The following is a 25,135-nucleotide window of genomic DNA, read 5'->3' as shown; positions in this document are numbered from 1 at the left end:
AAGATAGAAGTCTTGAAAGAAATCGGTCAAGAACATAGCTGGAGTACGAGTAAAAACATGACTTGTAAGGATTACTCAACGCATCACTGCGGAAGTCGAGAGCACTGTTGCAATAACTTGTATAGTTAAGATGAATCATCAAATAATGACAGTGCAAGCAGGGGTTTGGTTTGCCTTTAATTGCTCACCGGCTGTCCAGTAACTTCTATAACCTTCAAAGCTACAAAACCAAGTATTTGCTCAGCTCTCTGGGTCACGTGGTCGAGGTCCCTCCTCAACAGGGGTACCACTTGAAGTTGTTAAGTCGAGCTGCTCCGCTGCTGCTCAACACTGATGGCAATGGAGAACTTCAGACAGTTCGCGGTCGCTCTGTCCGCCGCCTTCGCCTTCGGGATCGCCTCCATAGTATTCGTAGGAATATGGGTTAATCACTACAGAGAAGGTTTAGCCTGGGATGGAGGACCGCAGGAGTTCAACTGGCATCCGGTCTTGGTCGTCAGCGGATTCATTTTCCTGCAGGGAATCGGTGAGAGGAGTCTTTCGCTTTACTACGTGTTGTGGGTGTTGTTTTCAAGATATGTAAACAACTGGAAGAAACAATCGCTCAACGACATGTTGCTCAAGGAGAGTGTAAATAAAAATATACATTCATTCAATGTTAAACACAGCTTATACGCGGATATGTGAGTTCTAGTACAAGAAGGTCAAAAACGCCAGGTGGGGCACTCCCGCACTCGCCTGAACAACGTGGAAATTACTAGAACTCTGAAGGATAGCTTTTGCCCCAGTTAAATGTCACATAGTCTTACAGAGAACCAGTCTCAACTGCCTGCTCCATCTTAGAGATAGAAAGAGGCGCCCTTGCATATCTAGCGCCTAGCTTATCTAGTTGGCCGAACATAACAATATGCGGCTCAATCAACATCTCACACACTGACGTTCCAGAGAAGGCGGATCCCGGACGTGAGCCAGTGTGGGCGGAGATGCTCAGTGCTCCATCAGGCTATTTGAATGCTAAAAACAAATCCGCCTCCTACTATTGCTTTGACCAATAGGCTCCAAAAGGAGGACCTAATATATGAACGCATGCGCACTCTGTCTAAGCGCCTTTTAGCTTTTCATTCACTCCTACAGAGTGAACTTTTTAGGTCCGTGCACGTTTAACTGCTGGACATAATACTTCTGTCACAAATAAACCTTATTGCTTGAATTGAGCTAAACGCCTCGACCTAAGTCTGTTCACCTGAGTTTTCTCCTCAACATGAGATTTATTCTCAACATGGTAGCAGAGAATGGTTTTAACGATCAGTAGGAGAGACATCTCGTGACGGACTTTTTCTTCTGTCAACAGACAAAACAACAGGTGTTTTCCCGAGAGGCTGGGGATTCCGGAGGCCTGCCGGAACGATTCTTATCACCTCGGGAAACTGATCAAAGCAGCTGCAATCAAAAGGTAAGAGCAGAGCCTATTTAAATGAAATCTGCAGAATTGTATGTAGGAAAAACCAAATTGAATTGATCAGAAGTACCGGGTGTGAGTATGAATTGCTTTGACTAAATTTTTAAAGATAAATTGACGAAGCATTGTGACAGGATTGTTATGACAGCAGTGGGGGTTTTTTAGCATAGAATGTACATGTGTGTGAGTGGATCTAACAGAAATTAAGGATTGTAAGTTCTATAAACTGGCATCGTGTTCACCGTGTAAGTTTTGATAACTGTTCGGAGGTTACACAGCCGTGGCGAAAGCTTCGGTTCGCTGACCAATGACGGTCTGAAAGACTGAATTCCGGGCCACACTGTTGATTTATGCGAAGTTGCAAGCTGAGATTTGGATCAAGTATATAGAAATGTTGTTGAAATACGCTGATGTGACTGTAGTGTGTCTGGAGACTGCAAAACGCCATTTCCTAGAGGGGACCACGTTCATGCAATGTTGTGCACTGTAAAACGAAGATCCATCCAGAGAATTTTAATTGAGAAAAATAAATTGATGAGGTCAAATTGATGAGGTAATTGATGAGGTTTGTGTACCAGTATTGCAGAAGTGGCAGTGTATGGGTTTGCATGCAGCATAGATGATCTCAGGGAGACATCGATTCAATTGTAGCACAAGAATTCGCCATTTCCTTAGGGACCGTGTTCGCACAAGGCGTACACTGTAAACAATAAGGTCAATAGACCTTTCCTGACGAGGTCTGTGTGCGATTATTTGTGGAATCACGGCAGTGTATGGTCGATTGAGTGTTGAGTAATGCCTATTAGGTATCCATCTCCTTCGGGACCGTGCTCGTGAAAACGCTATAAGAGCAGATCTATATGTGATTTGTGCGTATTTCAGCGACGGCAGTGTATGGTGTCAATCTGGTATGGATGTGAGTGACTGTGTGAAGCGTACAGGTGTTAGAGAGTACATGTGTAGTTGTAAAGTTGTAGTGTTTTTCACCAGGTTGGTGTGCTTTTCAGAGATTGACGGTCAGTGGAGCAGAGCACACGCATAAGACATAAGCTTTGCACTCAAACACAGAACCACAAACACTAGAATAGAAGAGGAAAGCTGAGGGTTAATATATGTAATAGATATCCATAAGAACCGTGAACAGAGTTAGGAGCGAAGACACAGCAGGCAAAGGAACAGAGGCAAGGGAGTGAACATCTTAGATAAGAAAGAGAGCTGCAGCCAAAGCAGGGAGAGATAACAACGGACAGAGGGCAGAAGAACATTTGACAGGAGCTTTGGCTCCATCTGGTGGACATTCGGGAGTACTGCATCCAAACATTTTATATTGAAAAATTTGAAAAAAGAATTTTGAAAAAAAAAAGAAAGAAGATTGGAATTGAAAAAAAAAAAAGAATTTTGAAAAAAAAAAGAAGAAGATTGGAATTGATTTAAAAAAAAAAAAAAAACAACTTGAACTGAAAAAAAGAAAAGAAGAACACAAGAAGACATGGCTGGAGCTGTGGCTCCATCTGGTGGCTACTCAGAAGCACTGCGTGCAAAACTGAAAGAAGCTGTAACAGACACAAGAGGCAAGACTGCATGGAAAAGAGACAAGACACATTGGGAAAACTGCATGAAACGATGGCAAGAGGAGGGATGGTGGAAGGCGGCCAGTCCACTACCTCCATCGATCAACGACCTCCTGCTCTTTACCAACGATTTGACAAAACGAGTGGCCTACGCACAGACTGCAGAGAGAAATCAAACGACAAATCAAACCAAGCGATGGGGGTTCGCTAACCCACTGAAGCAAGCCCGCAAAGACAGAGAAGAGGAACAGCGAGTGGCAATGATGGCACTAGGAACGGCCATGACGGATCGGATACAGGTGGACATGCCGACCGGAAAAGAACAAACCAGGCCCCATCAGGCACTCGACATCACCCCCCTCGACATCACCCCTACCACTCAAGCCCCGGTAGGTCTGGAAAAGACTGCACAGGAACCGGGCCAGGCATCTCTGGCCTCGGCCCCTCCCCCGCCCTCAACTGGCCTGTCTCCAGCACTTCCTCTGGTTCCTCCCCCACCAGTATCACCTTCGGTCCCATGGCCCGCCCCCCAAAGCCAGAAAAAGAGGAGCACCTGGAAAAAGGGGAGCATCCTATTTCTGCTACAACTGTGGGAAACCGGGACACTTCGCAAGAGACTGCATGTCAGCACTGCAGCAAGCACAGAGAGGAAGAGGACAATACTCCAGAGGAGGAGGCGGACATGGCTATGACGGACAAAGACCACAGCAAGGGGCCCATCAGGCTCCTTGGGACGAGGGACATGGTCCCCAAGGCGGGGCTCATGCCACACAGGCAAGTAGCCAACAACAATGGCCCGGAGGTTACAACAGTCCTCCCTATTGACACGCCCCTCAAGCACTGGCGTCACACACTCTACATTTCGGCCTCACCAGCAAACCCTTGATCAGGTGCTCAGTAAATGGACAGGATCACACCTTCCTCGTCGATACTGGAGCCACCTGTTCGAGTGTGATGACTACGCAACCGTTGTCGGACCGGTTTGTGTCAGTGGTGGGAGTCTCTGGTACTCCAGTTCGACAATGTTACACCACCCCTCTCCCCATCACATTTCAAGATGCAACCTTCATGCACAGCTTTCTCTCTGCTCCAAACTGCCCTGTCAACCTGCTAGGACGCGATCTGATGACTCGCCTCAATCTGATCATCTGGATGAACCAAGACGGTGTCCATGTCTCGTCCAACCCACCAACTAGTACGTTGTCATGAAATCATTCAGCTTTTCCCATACAGAACTCCCCTGGACCACGTCCACTGCACTCATGTCCCCTACCGTTCCACCTTGATGTTTCCGAAAGAGACAGCCTACTCAATGCTGTACTCTTCCAGAAAAAGGGGGGTGAGAGACAGGTACTGATGTATCACACATCAAAACTTGACACTGTGGAAAATCTCATATTGTCATGGGCCATCCACTGGAAGCCAACATCCGCCCTGAGCTCACAATCGAGCACATCAAAGAACATCAAAAGAAAGCAGGACCTTAGGAATGGTCCGAATGGACACGAAAAGGAGCCTCAAAAGACAAAGAAGGTCTGTGGAGAGCCCACGACGGCAGAGTGGTTGCCTCAGCAGAACTGTGTGCAGCACTCCTACCAGGGGCCCACGGACCTACACACGAGGGAAAGAAACGGACATTGGACAATTTAAAACAACTATGGTGGCATCCGCACATGGAAGCGATATCTTTCCTCTTCTGCGATGAATGTCAAATTTGTGGAAATCACAACCCAAGAAAACCATTCAAGACACCGATGGGATCTTATCCCGTGCCCTCTGCCTGTTTCCAAGACATCAGCATAGATTATACAGATATGGGACTAGAGAACAGAGTGCAGGGAAAGAGGTACATCTTGGTGATGGTAGACAGATTTTCAAGATGGGTGGAAGCAATTCCCACCAAGAGAGAAGACGCGCAGACAGTTGTAAGGTGGCTGCAGACAGAACTGATTCCCCGTTACGGAGTGCCGAGATGCATCCGCTCTGATAACGGATCACACTTTAGCAACACCATGCTCGCACAGGTAGAGCAATCTCTGGGAATCACACACCGATTCGGGTCAGTCTATCGCCCGCAATCTCAGGGCCTGGTGGAACGAGCGAATCAGGCCCTTGAGAATTGCGGCAGTGTATGGTTGATTGCGTGCAGCGTAATATCTCAGGGAGACATCAATTATTGTTTCAATGTATGTTTTAAATCTCCTTTACTTTTTACGACTGAATTTTATTTCTTACACTGTTTCTTTAATTGTTTTTAAATCTCCTTTTCTTTTGCCTCATGTTTTGATGCTTTTAATGGTTTTATGTGAAGCACTTTGAATTACCTTGTTGTTGGAATGTGCTATACAAATAAACTTGCCTTGCTTTAAGGCCAAAATTGCCAAAGTTTGCGCGGGCTCCAAATTAACATGGGTTGAGGCCCTGCCCCTGGCCCTTATGGCCATGAGGTCCGGAAAAGGGGGAGAAACACATCTCTCCCCACACGAGATCATGACTGGCCGGCCGATGCCAGGTCCACCCAGAGATGGAGGTCATATGCCACCTCTGGATGTACAGCAGATTGAAATGTCTGACTATATGAGTGCCCTAACTTCCCTTGCTGAAGCTCTCTCCAAGCAGATCGAGAGGACTCGAGCAGTACCTGAAGCAGCGGCAGCTGGAAAGCAGATACAAGTAGGTGATTGGGTCAGGGTCAAGGTTCACAAGCGCAAGTGGACTGACCCCAGGTGGACTGGGCCGTACGAGGTGAAGGAGGTTACTTCACACTCGGTCCAGGTCAAGGGCAAATCAGGCGCCCCTTGGCACCACCTGACACATTGTGTCCCAGCACCGGTACCAACCAGAACACTAGGAGAAATTCGCACTAATTTGGAAAATGCATCAGGAACTTAGACGCTGTCTAGGGGACCCTTATGCAAACCCCGCCGACCGAGGTCGGCAGCGCTTCACCTGGGAAGGGGTGGGAATGTGGGAAGAAAACTATAATGGGGGTGGGAATGGGCATATTAGTTGCCTTACTGATCTGGGGATTAGAAACCAAGTATCAGACACAACAGCACCCATCTAATTCAACTGCCCCCCCTCCCTCACCATCCCCGAATCAGACACACACCCGAACTAGACATAGCACCCCACCAGTTTCCGATCCAGACGATTCAGATGATAGGGACCTAAACATAGAGTTACAGCCATTGAATGAGTAGTTCCAAAACATAGAAGTTCACACCTAGCAGGTGTGAAAAGGGGGATTTGTAAATAAAAATATACATTCATTCAATGTTAAACACAGCTTATACACGGATATGTGAGTTCTAGTACAAGAAGGTCAAAAACGCCAGGTGGGGCACTCCCGCACTCGCCTGAACAACGTGGAAATTACTAGAACTCTGAAGGATAGCTTTTGCCCCAGTTAAATGTCACATAGTCTTACAGAGAACCAGTCTCAACTGCCTGCTCCATCTTAGAGATAGAAAGAGGCGCCCTTGCATATCTAGCGCCTAGCTTATCTAGTTGGCCGAACATAACAATATGCGGCTCAATCAACATCTCACACACTGACGTTCCAGAGAAGGCGGATCCCGGACGTGAGCCAGTGTGGGCGGAGATGCTCAGTGCTCCATCAGGCTATTTGAATGCTAAAAACAAATCCGCCTCCTACTATTGCTTTGACCAATAGGCTCCAAAAGGAGGACCTAATATATGAACGCATGCGCACTCTGTCTAAGCGCCTTTTAGCTTTTCATTCACTCCTACAGAGTGAACTTTTTAGGTCCGTGCACGTTTAACTGCTGGACATAATACTTCTGTCACAAATAAACCTTATTGCTTGAATTGAGCTAAACGCCTCGACCTAAGTCTGTTCACCTGAGTTTTCTCCTCAACATGAGATTTATTCTCAACAAGAGAGGCTACTACTGATTACGAGTGCGTATTTACTGAAAGCGAAGTCCACCACCCTGAGTCGTAAAGTGCAGCAACCACAAATAGGGACGTTTGAGTAAAGTACAACGTACGGTAGTCTAATAACACAGCTGAGCATCTAGCCTGCATGAGCAAAAATTAAGCTACAGTAAGCATGCACCTAACAAGTAATTTATATCATGACAATAGCAGGGCTTCTTATATTGTTTACCATCAACTACACCTTTCATAACATACTTTAATGTGTGCCTGTCATACACGAAAATCTCACTTAATAAGCAACGTAATAGCAGATGCCTATACTCTCTTAAGTGAAAATGTGTTTAATATTCTCGAAATGGACAAAATATCTATCATAGTTGCTTTGACTTTTGTCTGAATGGGACTTCTCTTGCAGCCATCGTGGTCTACAGACTCCCCTGGACCTGGCAGTACAGCAAACTGATGATGAAGTTCATCCACGCAGGCTTGCACTTACTGGCCTTCATCTTTGCGGTCATAGCTATGGTGGCTGTTTTTGACTTCCACAATGCTGCCAAAATCCCCAACATGTACAGTTTGCACAGCTGGCTGGGCTTGACAGCTTTGATACTCTACTGTCTGCAGGTAAATAAACTCTATTTCAAAAATATTTGAAGTATTGTGATAGTAAACAAAGGCCCCTGATTGTGTTTTGCAGTAGTGGTAATAAAAAGTACATAGTTTAACCATTGTGCAGCGTTATTGTTGCATATTTCAAAGCACTGTACTTTTAGCCTATTCCATCTTTGACAATATTGTATGGAACAATGGACTGGTTCAAAACAATACATTCACAACTTCAACAGAATTGCATAGCGTGGCAAATGCTTGGCTCCATGTTTACTTCTTGTCAGCTAATATGATTCACATACACTGCAACCCCAAAAAGCAGCTTACTCTTCTTTAAAACGCCAAGTCATAGTGAACAACAGTCTGGTTTAGTACAATATCTGATAAGTGGATGTTTTGGTTTTTTTCCTCCTTCAATGGGCAGCTTGTTCTTGGAGTTGGCATGTACTTGATACCATTTACACCTGCATCCTGGAGAGCAGCGTTTATGCCCCTCCATGTCTACTCTGGTCTTTTACTCTTTGGCAGTGTAATCGCTGTAGCACTCATGGGCATCACAGAGAAACTCATTTTCAGCCTGTAAGTATTAAAAACAAAAAAGGCTTATAATAGTTTATAAATAATGTGAAGGTGCTACTTCAGAGCAGGCATAACTTTTATTTGTTTGATCCTCATCACCAAGGAGCAACCCGAAGTACAAGGACTCTCCCCCAGAGGCAATTTTCGTGAATTTTCTGGGAATCCTCCTCGTGGTTTTTGGAGCTCTTATCCTCTGGATTGCCACTCGAAGTCCTTGGAAACGCCCCAGTGAGCAGATCTTGCATACTTTGCATACCAATGGGGGAAGTGATGAAAGCGGCAAAGTCGGTCCAGCCTTGTCTGAGCTATCTGATGAAGCTGATGCTGAGCCCTGTGGGGAAGTCAGGAGGAAGAGTTGCAGATTAGATGATCAGGATAACTGATTACAACATAACTGACTCGGACTCTGTACTGTTTCCAGTGTTGAATGTATGTACAGTGCACCCAGTCTACATTGGTTAGAGGAGGTCAAAATTAATAAATCGATATATGCTGATCATTCTATATATAACTTTCTCTTGTGCTCCTATATGCATTTAATTTTGTTTGTATTAGTTTTCTCTAACATTTATTGTAATCGCATGCAGATAATGTTGAGTTACTTTATAACAAGATTCACGTGATGTGGGAAGACTCTTTATTGACATACACTGTGCAAATAAGTATTTACATTTTTCTATACTCTTAATTCCTTTTGTACTGTCTTATCTGGTTTTTTTTTACATTTGTACAGAACCTACACTTTACAATAAATAATTGCAACTTCTAAATAGCGTCTTATAGTCATTGAATATTTAGAAATATATATGCAGAGAGAAGAGGAAAACTATCTACTGGTATACAAAAGAACACAGTATAAATACTAGAGCACCAGTTTGTAGTTGTTCTAATGACCACATTAATTATTAGTGCTCTAGGTTCCTAATATCTGTCAAAGGTAACATTTTACTATTCAGGTCACAATATCAACCACTAACATAAGTCTTATCCATCGAGCTCAAGACTTTCTATTTTACTCTCCATATTTGACCTGAGATGACAGCAGCGTAGCTATACATCAAAGCGAATTGCTCCTTTTTGACTCTTCCCAGCACCCGTATTTGTGTCGGCATACCATTTGTTTATAGGCATTTGGTGTCGGGTCGAAAACCTGCTTCAAGGTTCGTAATCTACACATCAATGTATTAGCTATCGTATCACACACTTGTAACATTGTGTTGTAATGCATTCTTTATTTTTTGAGTTACATTAAACTGCGCGTGGTTCAATTAGTAAGTACATATTGTACAACAAGCATCGCTAAGCTAGTTCTGTAGCCCGTGATAACAAGGAAGGCTAGCAGCGACAGAGGCCGATTGGATGCTAACGTTGAGTGTTTCCTATTACACTATGGTGCGATTAGTAAAATAAAACACCACATGAACGGTAGAGCAGGCTTGTTATTTGAACGCGTATGTATCAAGGTAATAAGGACCATAAACAAGTGACTGAAACTGACAGGATAGCCCCATGCTAAGCTAACGGTAGGGTGGGGCTCTCTGTTTGACAATGACTGGTCAGCCGGGCTGTTGTTTTAATCACGTTTATTACAGCTGAGAGTATTTATGTTGAGATGTTTAACGTTAACTCACTCAGCTGCAGAGAACACAGAAAACACTGGTGAATGGTAATGCAAGGTGGTGCTGAAGCTAAGAGCATCAACTGTCAGGAGACACTTGACTCTTCCCTTGATGCTTGTTTTTTGTCTGATATACTGAACTTTAAATGCAATATTTTCCAATGCATTCTCAATGGAACACGAGGGCAAATAAAATATGTTGTTTGTATACAGCTGTGGCATCATGTCGGACAAAAGTGAGCTGAAAGCAGAGCTTGAAAGGAAGAAACAACGCCTGGCACAAATCAGAGAGGAGAAGAAAAGGAAGGAGGAGGAGCGCAAGAAGCAAGCGGTATGATTTAAGGATCTCTGACAGTGAATGAAAAATTAATATGGAGAATAAACAGCATCAAAGCCATGGCTCAGAGTGAGCATTGCATCCTTTCACTTAATTGTTTTTTTAGTTCCGGTAGTCCAGATGGTGCAATGAATGATTAATAGGCACTATTTACATCTGAGTGAAGTGCAGTTTAGAGCTTAAGAGAACCGATGGTTGTGTTGGGAGACAGGTACCAAAGACAGGCTCCTCCTGAGAAAGTTAGCATGTTGATCGTTCAATAAGAAGCATTGTTTATCAATAATAAGTCTTTTATCAAGTTGATATTGTATTACAGAATTGGGTGAGACGTATGTATGAAATGTAAAATATGTGCATGTTGAGATGCAAGGTAACGTTAAAATGATTGATTTCATTTTTGATTTTATGCTCTCTTTTTCATAATTATATTACCAAGGGTTTCAGATTTGTGCTGTTTATAAATGTCAGTGATTTGTGCCAGTACAAACATGTGTTAGCATGAGAACATCTTTATCAATGATTGTTTTTTTTTTGTCAGTTGATTAAGTAAAGTATATACAAACGCTCAATTTGGGTGTAATCCAATAATAAAACAATCTCAGCAAAATTAGTCCCAGTTTACTGTTATGTAATATCTGACTGGGTCCATTTTTAAGTGTCTGTAGTTTTATACCGTACCAGAATGATTAGTAGTGTTTCTGCTCAAGATATGGTAATAAGTCCGTATAGCCTGTCTTGACATCTTTTTTTTGCGCAGCTATTGGCAGGAAAAATCTCTTTGAGAGGGGAAAGTGTTGTTAAACTTTTTCGCCTTGCGATCTGGTTTGGAATTCTACACCTCCAGCACAGAGCCACGGACAAATAATGTCTTTCGTGAAGAATGTAAACACTAAGTTGTCCTTCATCCAGAGGCATTAGATTAAGTCCAGCTTTTGGGCATCTTCTTTTTCCAAAAATCTCTTTTCTTAAGTTTTAAGTTGTGTAGAGTTTGTTGTCTGAGATCAAAGCAATGTATTGTGGATATTTAGAGATTTGATGAATGAATGAATGACGTGTTGCTCTGTTTTCAGGCGGACCAACTGAAAGAAGCTGCACATCACCAGGATGATACTGACCTGGAGAAAAAAAGACGTGAGGCGGAGGCTATTCTACAGAGCATGGGCATAACTGCAGAAACTCCTCTTGGTATGTTTCACATTACCAGTTAAATTATGTAACCATAGGAAAAAAAAATCATTTGTGTTCACTTGTTTTATTGCTTTCTGTACCCTAGAAATAGGATTAATGTGTATATATAAAATGTTCATCTAGTATGGATGCAAACACCCTCAGCTGAAAACAAGCATTTTAACCCCATAATCCTCGTCTGTTATACCAGTATAGACTGTATTAACATCGGGTTACAGAGTTTAGTGGGATTGTTAGGGCACTGACACATTGGTGTCAGCAGGTGGCAGAAGAGATCCATAAGAAAATCATAAGTCTCACAGGATCCAGACAAACTAGAAACACAAATGAACAAAATCCATCGATAAAGACAAAGTAAGTGTGAGTGTGTTATTAAAGCTTCTTTCCCAATACGTGCGGCTTTTGCCACAGCTCAAGTTTGTTCCTGATTTAACTTGTTTTGCTACTAATGTCGAGGCTTTGCACACATTATAGCATGCTCACTAAAACATAGCTGTCATGAAATCTACATCAGGATTGATATCATTGAGCATGGATGCATTTTGCACTTTTTGTTGTGACTGTCTTCACACTGTAACAGATGATTACTGTCTGTCTCGCAATGTAGCCCCTCCTCCCATCTCTCCGACGACCAAATCAGCGGGCACGCCAAGTGAGGCAGGGAGCCAGGACTCTGATGGTGCCGTGGGACCCAGGTACACACACACACACACACACACACACACACACACACACACACACACACACACACACACACACTCCTCAGCAACAGATTCAACAACAAAACTTCTTCCCAGCTTCTAGTACATTACAAGTGTGGAACAATATTCCTATTTATGAAGAACTAATGGCTGTTTCTCTACCTGAAGCAAAATGTTTCAATGCTTGGTGCTTTATTGCGCTTTATATGTCTTCTAAGAAAGTTACTTTTGTGTGCGCAGTTATGCCAGCAAGAATTCCAGCGTCCTTGTCCCAGCCTCTCGAGCCACTTAAACTGCCACTGTGCTGTAGAGCAAATTAGTTCTAAAGTATATATATATATATATACCATTGCTGTGAATAATGTCAAGTTTATGCCAACCGAGTGCATGTTTATTGAATTTGTGTGTCATTGAATTAGGACGATCCTAAATTACCAATAAAACAGCAGGCTGTTGTGATGCCTGGGGGACTTTTTAACCCCTAATTAGACCCCCTTCCCTGGGCTGAAATTCAAGCTCCCCCAGTGTCCCATCAGGCCCAGGGAGCTGTTCCCCCTACGTGTTGACTCATTTCCCTCGCTAGCATTGCCATTTCCTACACACATGGAGGTCATGTTTTCTCCCTGAGGGTTCTCTCTCTCTCCCTCGCTGCCTCTCTGTCTGCACAGCACTCTCAGCCTTTGGTGTGACACAGTTCAGGCTGTATCAGCCCCGCAGGCAGCACATTACACCCTGTGTCATCTCCCTCTGAGAGGCTGTGTGTCCGTGCACTTTAAGCAGATACGTTCTTCCATCTCAGCTGAAAAAACACAAAAACAACAGATCCAGTTTTAAGTTTGTTTTGATCACATGGCAATGTAATAGATTTGTGAGCTAGGATCCAATCAGCATGTTGTGTGCCATGATGCTGATGCTAACTTTATTTCCTGCTCGCTTCTCTCTCGCTCTCTCTCACTAATGCTGCCTTGTTACTGTGACACTAACCAGGACTCTGCACTGGGACTCTGACCCGTCCACTCTTCAACTTCACTCTGATTCTGAGCTGGGGTACTGGACACTCTCTTCTCTCCTTTCCTGGTCATTTTCCCTTCTCTCAATCTATGGCATGACTACTTTGTCTTCCAAAGTCCTTATTCGGTTAATGCAGTCCAGGAAAATGTTCCAAGTCATGCATGCAAGAATGGTCAGACAAAACCTTCTAATGTATTCACACTTGTTGCCACACTAATCTGAAGTCATTTGCCATCCCACGAAACACTCATTTACTTACTTGCTGTGACTTGTAAGGAGGCGAAACGTGCTACATAGACAGAAGAGGGTGATAACAGAATGACTGTTTTGTATGTTTTGTTTCTTGTTGTAATCATTACGGAAAGTTTGTTGCAAAGTTTGAGTTGTTCTGTGCTTTTTAGGCGTGGAACTCCAAAACTGGGAATGGCCAAAGTCACACAGGTGGACTTCCCTCCACGTGAGAGTGTGTCCTACACAAAAGAGACCCAGACACCTGTCATGACTCGGCAAAAAGAAGGTGATTCTCAGATTTTATTACAAAGGTTAGCCTTGAAAAATGGACAAAACCTGTCTTCACATGAACCTAACTGATATGTGGATGCGTTAAGGATGCCGTGCTCAGTTAAGATGTCGAGCTTCTTTGCCTTTTGCTGCAAGAATTGTGCACCGCTTGAAGAGAATTATTCATTACGGGTGTCGTGGGCTGTATGAGGGAACAAGCGGGTACCACAAGTGAATAACAAGTGGGGGAGATTTGAGATGAAAGAAAAACTGATGCCCAGGAAACATAAGAAGTCAAAGGAGAGATTAAATTCAGACGAGCCTCGAACCTCACAAGCAACTCCGCTTCGGCATAATTAACGAGCAGGATGAGACGACCAGTGACGGGAAGGAGAAATGCGATTCAGGGGAAAGATATGAAGCGCTGCACATACGGCTGCTTACGGCCTCTGAAGCATGTCGATATGGATGTAATTGCCGCACTGAAGCTTTCATGCGGTCGGTAAAAGAGAATATTTGGGCTGCTGCTAACACCACATGTTGAACACATGCTCCATAAAATATGCAAGACTTGTGGCTGTGCTGCTTGTTCTTGTTTGATTTGTGGAATGACAGATGGTGAATAATGTGCCCGACTGAAATCCTAATTAGTTTTGTTTTTTTATACAGATAAGAAACATCAGAACTATTCTAGAAAACCTCCCAACTCTTGGAATGTGTCTGTCTTTTTAGCCCTTTGTTCAAGTTATTTGCCTCAGCTGACACGTCCTTCTTAAGCATCTTTGAAAGCCTGGTTAGGACTTTAAACAGCGTACAGATTGTTGATTGTTGTCCCTTCAGGTGATGTGCAGGACGAAATTGTGTGATTTTGTGGAAAACTATGAGCGGAACTAGTGAAGGATGAAGAGCATCCCCCTGTTCCTCGTTGCTCTGGACTCTACTGGGCATCGTGAAACTGTGTTAAACAACGCCGGCGTCTGCCAGCTGTTCAACACGAGGCCCCCTTCCCCTCGCCGCCACTATGTAATCATTTCATCAACTCCCTCGCTTCCCTGTCTTCTCCCTTCACCGAACCGGCACACAACAAAACACACTCAGTGACATTGTGCATTTTCACACCATCACTTCTGGCACTCTGTGAGACGGCATCCCCTTCACAGCTTGCTCTCCCCTTGGTGCATTTTCTGATGTGTGGGGTGGCGTCGGGCCTGTTCTCTGATTGAGCGATTTATCGTGTTGTCAAAAGGAGGCGATGGCGGCGCACTCTCAAGGTCAGCAGGCGGTGGCATTAGAGGGGAGCGGCTGCAGACCGAGGGTCCCCCCACAGCGAGCGCAAGACACCTCGGAGAAAGGAGTGAAAGATTTAATGTCGCCTGACCCGAAGAAAAAACCTGAACACTCGAGGAGAACGCATCATCGGCTTACGTGATGTTTGCTGTTAATGCGGACAGTATTGCGTCATGAATCTTTGTTAGCCCAGTGTGCTCTGAAATCCCCTCTCGCATCTCTATGACTGATGTTAATTCGTCTTTATTTGCCAAGTTTGTGACCATGGGAAAGCGTAGAAGTATTTTTCGTTGGCCTTGAAGTCGTCTCTCTTTCATCCGTAGATGGTTTTGAGGAAATGTGTTGATGTAAGTCATCAGATTGGTGAATATCTGGAGTGTACTCAGGCTGCACCAGTAGGTAATGTGCAGCATCAGTATGCGCTCTTCAACAATAGGCTGTAATTATGGAGTAAGATACTGTTGCGGCATGTAAAAAAAGGCTGGTCAGGAATATGAAGTATGCCGAGCAGTTTACGAAATCTGATATTTAATTGAATGTGATTGTTTTAATCACTCTGAATTAAGAGGCGGGTCAAAACTTTTTTTGATCACAAAAGCCCTTGATGGGCTTCTTGTTTGAAGTGTCACTTGTCATTGTGGTCAGCGTTTATGCTCTTGATGATTAGAACCGTTAGATATCTGTTGTATCCCTCCATCAGTCGGCAGCTAGTCACTCAAATGGAACATTTGGCGTATTCTCATTTTTATCTGAGGGTGTAGTTTGAGTATTTTGCACCTTTTTACAACCATTGTAAGTCTCATTCGACAGTATTATGAGTTTGTATTTTATCTGTGATCGACATTTCCTCCTCAGGAGGAGAGTGCTGGTTTTTGGATTTTCGCTCTTTCGGCCTGTTTGTGACCTTTTAGACCTCCGCGTCATTAGAGACGTGTAACCGCGTTGTAGAAGTTGAAAACATCACACGTCTGTTTCACAGATGTCTTGAAGAGTGTTGCCAGATTGACAGAAGTCTGTTTTTCTTTGCCTTGCAGCCATTTTAAATGTGCTTCACTGCTACACGCAGCCACACATGTTGACGGTGTGCCCCCCTGAGAAGATGGCTTGATCCCAATTCTAGAAGTACATTTTGTAAACTGTGGCTAGAGTTACTCTGTTTTAGGAAACAAGAAATGATAGTGCACATATTTGTGTGTGTGTGTGTGTGTGTGTATTGGTCGTTTTGTTTGCTGTGGTTATTGGCCTTTGTACAAGCAGGCAGAGAAGGAACCATGCACGTGCTGAAGTCTGTCCCCTGTTGTCCTGTGACATATAGAAAGTGGAAAACACCTGCAGAGGGAGCAATACACTTTGTACATTGCTGGGCGCGCACACCGTGTTTGCATTAATATGTTGTCCATTGACTAAGACCCGTGAGCCACAACCACCAACCCCCCTGCCTGTCCGGCCCCCCCATCCCCCCCCCATCCCCAAAAAAAGCTTTTATTTCTTAAGTGGTACAAAAGCCATAATTGAGCCTGCTTTGAGAGAAGGTGTCAGTGTATGGGACATCGGTGATCCGGGTGAATTCTCTTAAATGCAACCCCCCACCCCTCCCCCCCCTTCCTCCACAACCCATCAGCACTACTACCCCCCCCTCCCCCTTACACTTCCCCGGCGGGGTCACCAGGATCACTAGCTTTTCTCCAAATGGCCATTTTGGCTGGCAGGTGCATTATACCCTTTATTTTCAGATTGTCTATCCGCTCCTAATGCCGGGCAGGTTGATTGCTCCGGCTGCCTCGCCGGGGAGAGGGCTGACGAGCACGGCCGGGACGAGCTGAAAGACAGTGATTACTGTTTTCCTTTAAGCCTGATTGAGGCCCTTGAAAGGAATGATTTTAACCTTCTCCTGTTGGTTGCAGAGTATGGCCGCACATGGTAACGGCTTGTGTCATCAACCCGGTTCTGTAAACTCATCAGTGTACCCAATAACCTTCTTCCCCCAAAACCTCCGTCTGAGAAAAGGGGACAAAGTGACAGATGACATTATCATTTAGATTATCTCCGTAGGAAGGAAATTCTGGCATGCGGTGCCGTCGTCTTGGATTAACTATAAGGCTCATACCAAGATAAATGCTTGTAGGAACCAGGCGAGTATTTCCCGTCTCCTCATGAATCTGTTTTGTCCTGCTTTTGCTATTATTATAATTTTATTTTTACATTGAAAGCATAGGCTGTATACCGTCTCTCTGAGATGTGTTTTGAAAAAGCGCGTTCATCTTCTTTGAGGTAGAGCCGGTGTGCAGTTTGCCAGCTGGTCCGCCCTGTATTTTGTTGTACATTCTCTGAGGTTGAATAGGAGTTGCAGGACCTCCTGCTAGGATGGTAATTGCACAGGCTTGCTGTTCAGGGGAGAAGCTTGTCTTGGGGCAGCCAGGCGGAAAACCTCTGTGCCATCCCCATGCCACCTCTGAAGAGCACAAGACAATCCCTGCATCACCATCTGCTTTTCTGCACCATGCCGTCATCTGGCCAGACCAATGGGGACGGGGCCCGGGCAGCTGCTCCACACCCTCTGCCCCCGCTGCCCCGTGGCCTAGAAGGGGGCAACCTGCCACCGGGACACAGAGGAAACGGCTACACTGACAGCAAGGCTTTCCATTGAATGGCGAGAGTCTCATTAACAGTTGGGGAAAAGACAGGGGTCCCTATGACAACACGAACACCCGCTGCGCTGTGTCCCTTTAAACACAAATGACAAACTTCCCTGCTTTAGAGGAGCAGGTTTCTTTTTTGAAAGGCGACATTGTGCTGACAAACCAAACAAATGTAAGGCAAGAGATACAAAATCAGTCTCTTGCTGTCCCCATAATCACTGGCTGGAGCTTTTATTGAAAAAAGGAAAGAATGGAGGTGAAAGACGTAGGGACCAAAAGGTATGAAACGTTTGTACAGAGGCATTACTGCTCTTTGTGTGAAAGCGGTTGCTTTGAATTCATTTGTATTCCCCCGTTTACATTTGACGCTTTGAGAAAATTGATAAAAAAACAAAATGGATTTAGACTTTCCTGCGTAGGATTATGTTGACTCAGAACCTGTGCATTTAACAATGTTTACTTTCTGATCAACAGAGGAAGAAGAAGAGGAAGAAAGTGCTCCACCTCAACCGGTAGTGGAGACTCAGACCGAGAAACCGGAGCAGAAAGTGGAGGAGGAAGGTACTTCTCCACCACTGATGATGCGTACTTGCAATACAAATGGAGCCACTTCAGTTCTTCTAGGGAGTTTTGTAATAGTTGTTAGCAGCGGAGGTTTCTATTCCTGTACAGCAGTGCATCACATGCACTATCATAAAGGCAAGGAGCAGCAGGGGTCCGCGCCACATTTCAGTTTGTGTTTCTCTGTGTAGCACCCCCCCACGAGCTGACGGAGGAGGAAAAACTCCAGATCCTGCACTCCGAAGAGTTTGTGAATTTCTTCGACCATAGCACTCGCATTATTGAGCGGGCTCTGTCGGAGCACGTGGACCTCTTCTTTGACTACAGCGGCCGTGACCTGGAGGAGAAGGAGGGGTAATAATAAAACTAGTCTTTAAAAAAAACAAAAAAAAACATGGTAATTGGTTTTTGAAGAAGTGTTTTTATTGATTTGTGGTGCTTTGTTTTCTCCAGTGAAATCCAGGCCGGAACAAAAGTCTTTCTCAACAGGCAGTTCTTGGATGAGCGCTGGTCCAAGCATCGTGTTGTCACCTGTCTGGACTGGTCCCTCCAGGTCTTTTATTTTTAAAACAACTTCCTGTAATTGAACCAACAGTCGAACACATTTCTCAGAGCAGCGTTTGGAAGTTGTTTGCAATTATCAAAATGTCAATCCTAAACCTGACTTCATTGTGTTAAAATACAAGTCATTATGTGGATAAGTGTTGCTAATTGGCTGTTGAAACAACTTAACTTTGCGCCGCCATAATGCTTTATGATTGCATAGCTTGAGTTTGACAGCATTTACTTTTTGCCACAAGTCCCTCAGGAAAAGCAAGTTATGTCCCACACATTGTCACTCAGTCAGGGGCCATAATGATTTGTTTCCTCTGGTGTCTAAGGTCATTTAATGCATGATTCTGCAATGGCGTTTGACAGTGATTGAACACCAACTCTTTGTTCACAGTATTTACCAGCTCAGAGCGATATCCAGACCCTTGTCATTTGAAATTCTGAATTCACAAACTGTCGATCTCAGATCAGGTTAATGGTGTGTTTACATCTGGGTGGTGTTTCTGTCGTGCTTCTGTAGTGGGGTTTAGGTTCTCAATGAGCTGCTTTGTTTTTGTTGACCACTGTTCCTCTGAGCGCCTTCAGAACTGTAGCTTTTGGTTAAAAGTGTGAAAGGAAATAAAAATGCAATTTGCCACAGTTCTTAAGGGGAGTAGGGCTAATTAAAGGAGCCATGCATCTTGAGAAAAGATTATTCATTCAGAAGCACCACACAGGGCAGGCGAGTCTTTTCCACATGGAGCCAAGCCTGGGGGGCATGTCTGCCTCCCCCCCAACATTCATTTGGGCTGATTTTTTTTTTTTTTTTCTTATTCTGTCCCCAGTATCCTGAACTCCTACTTGCCTCATACAACAACAATGAGGAGGCTCCTCACGAGCCGGACGGCGTGGCCTTAGTGTGGAACATGAAGTACAAGAAGGCCACACCGGAGTACGTCTTCCACTGTCAGGTACCCAAATTAAAGTCTCTCTGCTTCTTTCTCCCACCTCTCCCCCCCCCCCCACGTCCTCACGGGTGGCTTCTTCCATGACGAGCGTGGCACACCGCCAACCATCCCCCCCCCCTTTTCTGTTCCCCTCGTCTCTCCTTCGCCCTCAATTCACCGTACCGCTATCCACCTCCACCACATCTATCCGTAAACACATGTTCGTGAGGCGCAGGAGAAGAAGACCTGTGGTGCAGGAGTTGGATGGAATCCGAGCGCTGCAGCAGGATTAAGTGTGTGGGGCGGGGCTGGTTATCATGTGCATCCAAACAAGGGCCCTGTGTTCAGACGAGCTAGCAGGGTGAGCAGCACCGCTCCTCCGCTCTGCCCAGCCTTATTATAATGCCTGCCCTGAGGCTCCTTCACCAAGACAAGTTGAGTAGAACCACATGTTGGTGCCGCCAGAGCGGATGTAGATGGAGGCGTATTGCTCAGATGAATAAAACTGAACAGGAGTGTGAGTGAGTTTTTTTTTTTTTTCTTCTGTGCCTCAAAGTCGACTCATTAGGACATTTTCCTGAACCATGCGTCACAATTTTCGTCAAGAACATTCCCTATTATAACAAATGTTGAGGTAGGATTGTGTCAGAGTGTGTGTAGGCCACCTTAAAAACAAACTCAAGTGCCGTAATATGATGCACGATAAAGTCATCACCCAAAAATGTATAATAATCTTGATGACCAGCCTCGAGGTTTGTTTTGAGATGAAGAAGGAAAACTGGTTCAAGTTATTTTGACTCTAGATCTATTCGTGTTTCCATTCATCGTCGAATTTGAAATGCTCGTATTGTTTAGTGTTTGTGCTGGACTGAGTAAATGAATTAAGTTCTGCGTTATTACACTCTGCTACCAGTTTATTCGGTACACCGAGCTAAAAACCTGCATGAAGGTTACAATGTAACAATGTTTTAGAGAGATGAGGCTACCCTCGTTATTTATAAATGGCTTGGACAAAATAATAGAAACCCCTGTCAGTATAACACTACAGTTCAACAGCACCACAAACGGCATCCTCCATAATGATCATGAAGTTGAATTGCCTCCTCGCTTGGCCCTGGATGCATTCTTGCTTTTTTAAAGTGGACATGATGGTATTTCTAGAGACCTGTCGCCGGGTTGTCTCACTGTAAACGTGTACTTATTCATCACTAGAGGAGCTAAACATTGCCTATCACTTCCTCTATTCGTCCCTCTCTCTGACAGTCTGCCGTTTTGTCTGCTGCGTTTGCCAAGTTCCACCCCAACGTCGTGGTGGGGGGCACATACTCGGGGCAGATTGTGCTGTGGGACAACAGGAGCAACAAGAGGACGCCGGTGCAGAGGACTCCCCTGTCAGCAGCAGCGCACACGGTACACTGAACAACCGGCACAGTGGGCTTGTACTTTATACCGATACAGCAGAGGAGTAAAATGTCTCCCTCATTCTCTTTGCAGCACCCTGTATACTGTGTCAATGTGGTCGGCACCCAGAACGCCCACAACCTGATTAGCATCTCCACTGATGGCAAGATTTGCTCCTGGAGTCTGGACATGCTCTCCCAGCCACAGGTAACATACACACGTGTGTGTTTTTATTCTGTGGGTGGTCAGAGAAATATTTCTGAACAACATAAATGACTCGGGGTTAAAGATTTAGCCATAAAATGTAATTGCCGTGTTAATATTACATCATATTTGAAAGCTTTGAGCTCAGTTTTTACATATTGTGTACTTTCTGTCTCTTCAGTCTCACATTGCACCCCTTTCCAGCTAAATGTCAAACATGTTGGCCGGACTCCTTCGTTGTAGCATTCCAGTTTGGTATTACCCGTGTGGCTCATTTTTCACTTTTAAAGGAAATTAACTTTGCTAGCTGTGTCATTTCGTCTCCGCTGCCAAGACCTCAATGTCAAACTTCCATTTTATTTTTTTTATAGAGTGCTAGTTGAATTTAGATGATGCATTAATAAACTGTCAAGTGATTTTTATAGGTTGTGCTTGGCAGAGTGCGTGTTAACAGAAAGCCTGAGCAGGGAGCTTGTTAAAGATGTTTTTCCATGTTCGCCTCTCCTCCACAGGACAGCATGGAGCTGGTGTTCAAGCAGTCCAAAGCTGTAGCTGTCACCTCCATGTCTTTCCCTCACGGAGATGTCAACAATTTCGTGGTGGGCAGCGAGGACGGCTCCGTCTACATGTCGTGTCGTCATGGAAGGTGTGTTCACAAGCAAACCGCGGTTTCCCCCCGGCGTGCCTCACGAACACCGCCAGGAAACTGAGGCGGCTTGTTCGGCCCACCTCGGACCGAGTGTCAAATAAATATAGCCCACTCACTTCCCAGTGCAACGCAAATCCAACACTTGATCTCCTGTTGTTTGAGGTTTCACTCCTGCCCAGTTATCCTGTTTTTCTTTTCCGCTTGTCAGTTGTGTTTGTAAAGGTCGCTCAACATAAACAGGGCACACATGCGGGGGGAAACAAATCATTTTTTTCGCTGTCCTCTTTTTTTTCTTTTTCGTTCTCCTCTGTATGTTTCTCCGGGTGAGAGAGTTTGTTTACACTCGGTCTTCCCCGGGGAGAATTAAAACTGCAGTTCATCCCACAATGTTCTCATTGAAGACACCGGGGCTTCTCTCACGGCGGTTGGTCGCTGGTTAGGGAAGCAGAGAAATGTGGCTCAAATCAGAGCTGCCACCGAGAAGCGCGTGAGCCCCACACTAAATGTCCTGCAGTATGCCCAGAGACCGCAGAGAGGGGATAGCTGCTAGCTTTTGCACAGCAGCATCACCTCTGTAATTGAGGGAATAATTTTCCACCTCATTTACAATGGTATGATACTCTCATCGCAGTTAATAATGCATAAGCATCACTCATGCTGAGTATTTACCTCTCCACGTTAATTATCAGAGCCTCAGTTGGGAAACAGCTCTGCAACATGTGGTTGAGAGGTTGCAGGCACTTGTGCCATCCTGCTGGTAATCACATGATATAAGTAAATGATTCATGTAAATACGTCCGTCAGACAATTTAAGCACGGGAGTGTTAACTGTTTGGATTCGCTTAGTTTGTTCCCTTCACGCAATGTACAGAAATGAATCTTCAAACATTATCACAGCCGAAAGGTCGCTACTCAACATCTGCTGCTTTTGTAAATCAAATTTGTCACGCTCAATTTAATCCGTCAGCACGTTTGCACTCGGCCTCCACTTCATCTTCTGTGTTCTCCACAGCAAAGCGGGCATCAGCGAGATGTTTGAGGGCCACCATGGGCCCATCACAGGGATCAACTGCCACACAGCTGCGGGGCCTCTGGACTTCTCCCACCTGTTTGTCACCTCCTCTTTCGACTGGACTGTCAAGCTGTGGAGCACCAAGGTTAGAGGAGCAGGTCTAGAAAGCCTCAGGATTATTTGATTTGGCTGCAAAGACCTATCTGTGTGTCGGAACAGAAAAGGTTTCTGTGTGTTTTGTGCCCTATAATCCTGCTTTTGTTCATTTTTAACGGCGGTGTAGTTCAGGGTAATAATGTTTCTTGTTTTGTTGATTTTAGACTGTTTAGCACAAATAACTAATTTCTTCCCTCTAATTTAACAAGCGTAAGAGTCTTAACAGCCTCTACAAGCTCTGTGAGGTTGATGCCTGCAGTCGTGCTCTGGAGCACAGCCAATGCTAACATGCTAATGTTCAGCAGATAACGTTTACCATCTTAGTTAGCGATGCAAATGGCATTCAACACAAACTACAGCTGATATGAATGTTTTGACCTCATGGTGGCACTAGATTAAAGGCGAAAATTCATCCAGTGTGGAACATAGGCGTCTGTGTCAAATGTTATGCCCATTAGAGTTGTAAGGGTGTGAGATTCTCACGGTACGATAACAGTCTCAGTTATACAAATATACAGATACAAAAATCATGGTTTAATAATACAATTAGTATTTTTTTTTAAATTATTATTATTAGTAACAATGGCCCTTAAAGGAATGAGAATATAATTACAATCATATAAAGACTTGCATGTAACTGAAGCATGTTAGTTTACATGTTGGCAGCAATGTAGCATGTTAAATAACTACTGAATGAAAAATAACACCAGCTTTGAGCTTTAAAAGTTTTTTTAAATGTTATAACCTGAAAACATCATCTAAACTCTAAAATCCTGTTTGTTTGTTTGTATCTTTCTTTCCCCTCATATGTGTCTGCAGAACAACAAGCCGCTCTACTCCTTTGAAGATAACTCTGATTACGTGTATGATGTCATGTGGTCTCCGACTCACCCTGCTCTGTTTGCTTGTGTGGACGGAGTGGGTCATCTGGACCTGTGGAACCTCAACAACGACACCGAGGTATCCTACTAACAGCACACGTATATTAAGCCGCACTCAGATCTCAGACATTTATCTACTTTTGATCGCTGAATAAAATAGCCTCGAGTGGAAGCAGCATAGAGGTTGTGGACCCTGTTTCCACCCTTCTAATTGGTATTTTATGGTGGTGGTGTTCTAGGTTCCTACCGCCAGCGTCACAGTGGAGGGTAACCCGGCTCTCAACAGGGTCCGATGGGCTCATTCTGGCAGAGAAATCGCTGTGGGAGACTCTGACGGACGAGTTCTTGTGTATGACGTGGGAGAGGTGAGCAGTCGTGACTCTTGCTTTTCACCAAGTTTCTCTTGAGTTTTTTTTTCGTCATAATCACCGATGCCTGCTGCTGCAGACATGATTCAGCATTAGTCATTAATTGCACGTTGCTCGTGGACTTTTAACTCAAACGATTCTTGATAGTGTGAGAATTGAATTGAGCCATTGTCCATAAAAAAAAGAAGAAAGCATCAACTGTGACCTTGTGCCACTGAAGAAGCCTGTGTTTTCAGATTTTAGTCATGCCTCTGTTGTGCACCTCCCCCATAGCAAACTGCGGTTCCGCGAAACGACGAGTGGACCCGTTTTGTTCGCACGCTGGCGGAGATCAACGAGAACAGAGATGATGCCGAGGAGCTGGCAGCTCAGCGCCTGGCCGCCTGATCTACTCGCCACGGAGGCGACGTTCAAGGGACCAGTGGCGCGCTTGTTAATATCAGTTCTGTCTTTGATGGAAGGAAAAGATGTGAGAACATGACCTGGGGGGGGGGGGGGAAGATGAAGTTTTGATCATAAAGAAGTATGGCCATCTTTTGATTTCTTAGACCATCTTATTTGGACAAATCTGTCTTGTCACTTAGCTGGACGGTCACCAGTCTTCCTCGGGTTAACACAAGCGACACGCTATCGACCTCAGACACTAACATGAAGCCATATTCACAAAACACAAGCCAGTTGTCCTTTTTTTTCAAACAGATGCCTTAAACTTTAATTTTGATTGTATAATCCTACCTGTCTTCATTTAGGGCACGTTAACGCGAGCCTTCATTTTGAGTTCCTGAATCCAAATCGGTAACACTCATAGCGGAGTTACGATTAACTGTAGAACCATGTTGTCATCTCCGTTCCTTTTAATCTTGATGACCTGAATATTCACTTGTTTGTAAAATACTGAAGAAGTCCAAAATCCAGATGTCTTTCTACTTCTATATTGGTCTACACTGCACCGGTTTTCACTAAATCAGTGCTGCTGGTTAGACTGGAGTTGAAATATCCTCAATGCCTAAGAAGATGATCAT

The 25,135-nt window shown here is 44.5% G+C and overlaps 2 protein-coding genes across 2 annotated transcripts; both read left to right on the top strand.

The window, feature by feature from the left end:
* The first annotated feature begins 252 nt into the window (after positions 1–252).
* Positions 253–8,836, top strand: cybrd1 (cytochrome b reductase 1). Its single transcript, XM_079277730.1, has 4 exons — positions 253–526; positions 7,349–7,557; positions 7,967–8,121; positions 8,225–8,836. Exons 1-4 carry the CDS (start codon positions 334–336, stop codon positions 8,502–8,504), a joined length of 837 nt encoding a protein of 278 aa, XP_079133856.1. The 5' UTR covers positions 253–333; the 3' UTR covers positions 8,505–8,836.
* Positions 8,837–9,220: 384 nt separating this feature from the next.
* On the top strand, positions 9,221–25,102 carry LOC306783360 (dynein, cytoplasmic 1, intermediate chain 2a-like). The gene is made up of 16 exons (XM_079276967.1): positions 9,221–9,281; positions 9,953–10,070; positions 11,147–11,261; positions 11,872–11,959; positions 13,378–13,493; positions 17,878–17,964; positions 18,156–18,318; positions 18,418–18,517; positions 19,341–19,466; positions 20,706–20,852; positions 20,937–21,050; positions 21,560–21,693; positions 22,709–22,853; positions 23,684–23,824; positions 23,985–24,110; positions 24,387–25,102. The coding sequence occupies exons 2-16, from the start codon at positions 9,963–9,965 to the stop codon at positions 24,498–24,500; spliced, it is 1,824 nt and encodes a 607-aa protein (XP_079133093.1). The 5' UTR covers positions 9,221–9,281; positions 9,953–9,962; the 3' UTR covers positions 24,501–25,102.
* Positions 25,103–25,135: the final 33 nt, after the last annotated feature.

Source organism: Melanostigma gelatinosum, assembly GCF_949748355.1.
Source record: "Melanostigma gelatinosum genome assembly, chromosome: 10".
NCBI lineage: Eukaryota > Metazoa > Chordata > Actinopteri > Perciformes > Zoarcidae > Melanostigma > Melanostigma gelatinosum.
The sequence above is the reverse complement of the archived record's forward strand: the minus strand, read 5'-3'. Positions and strand labels throughout refer to the sequence as shown.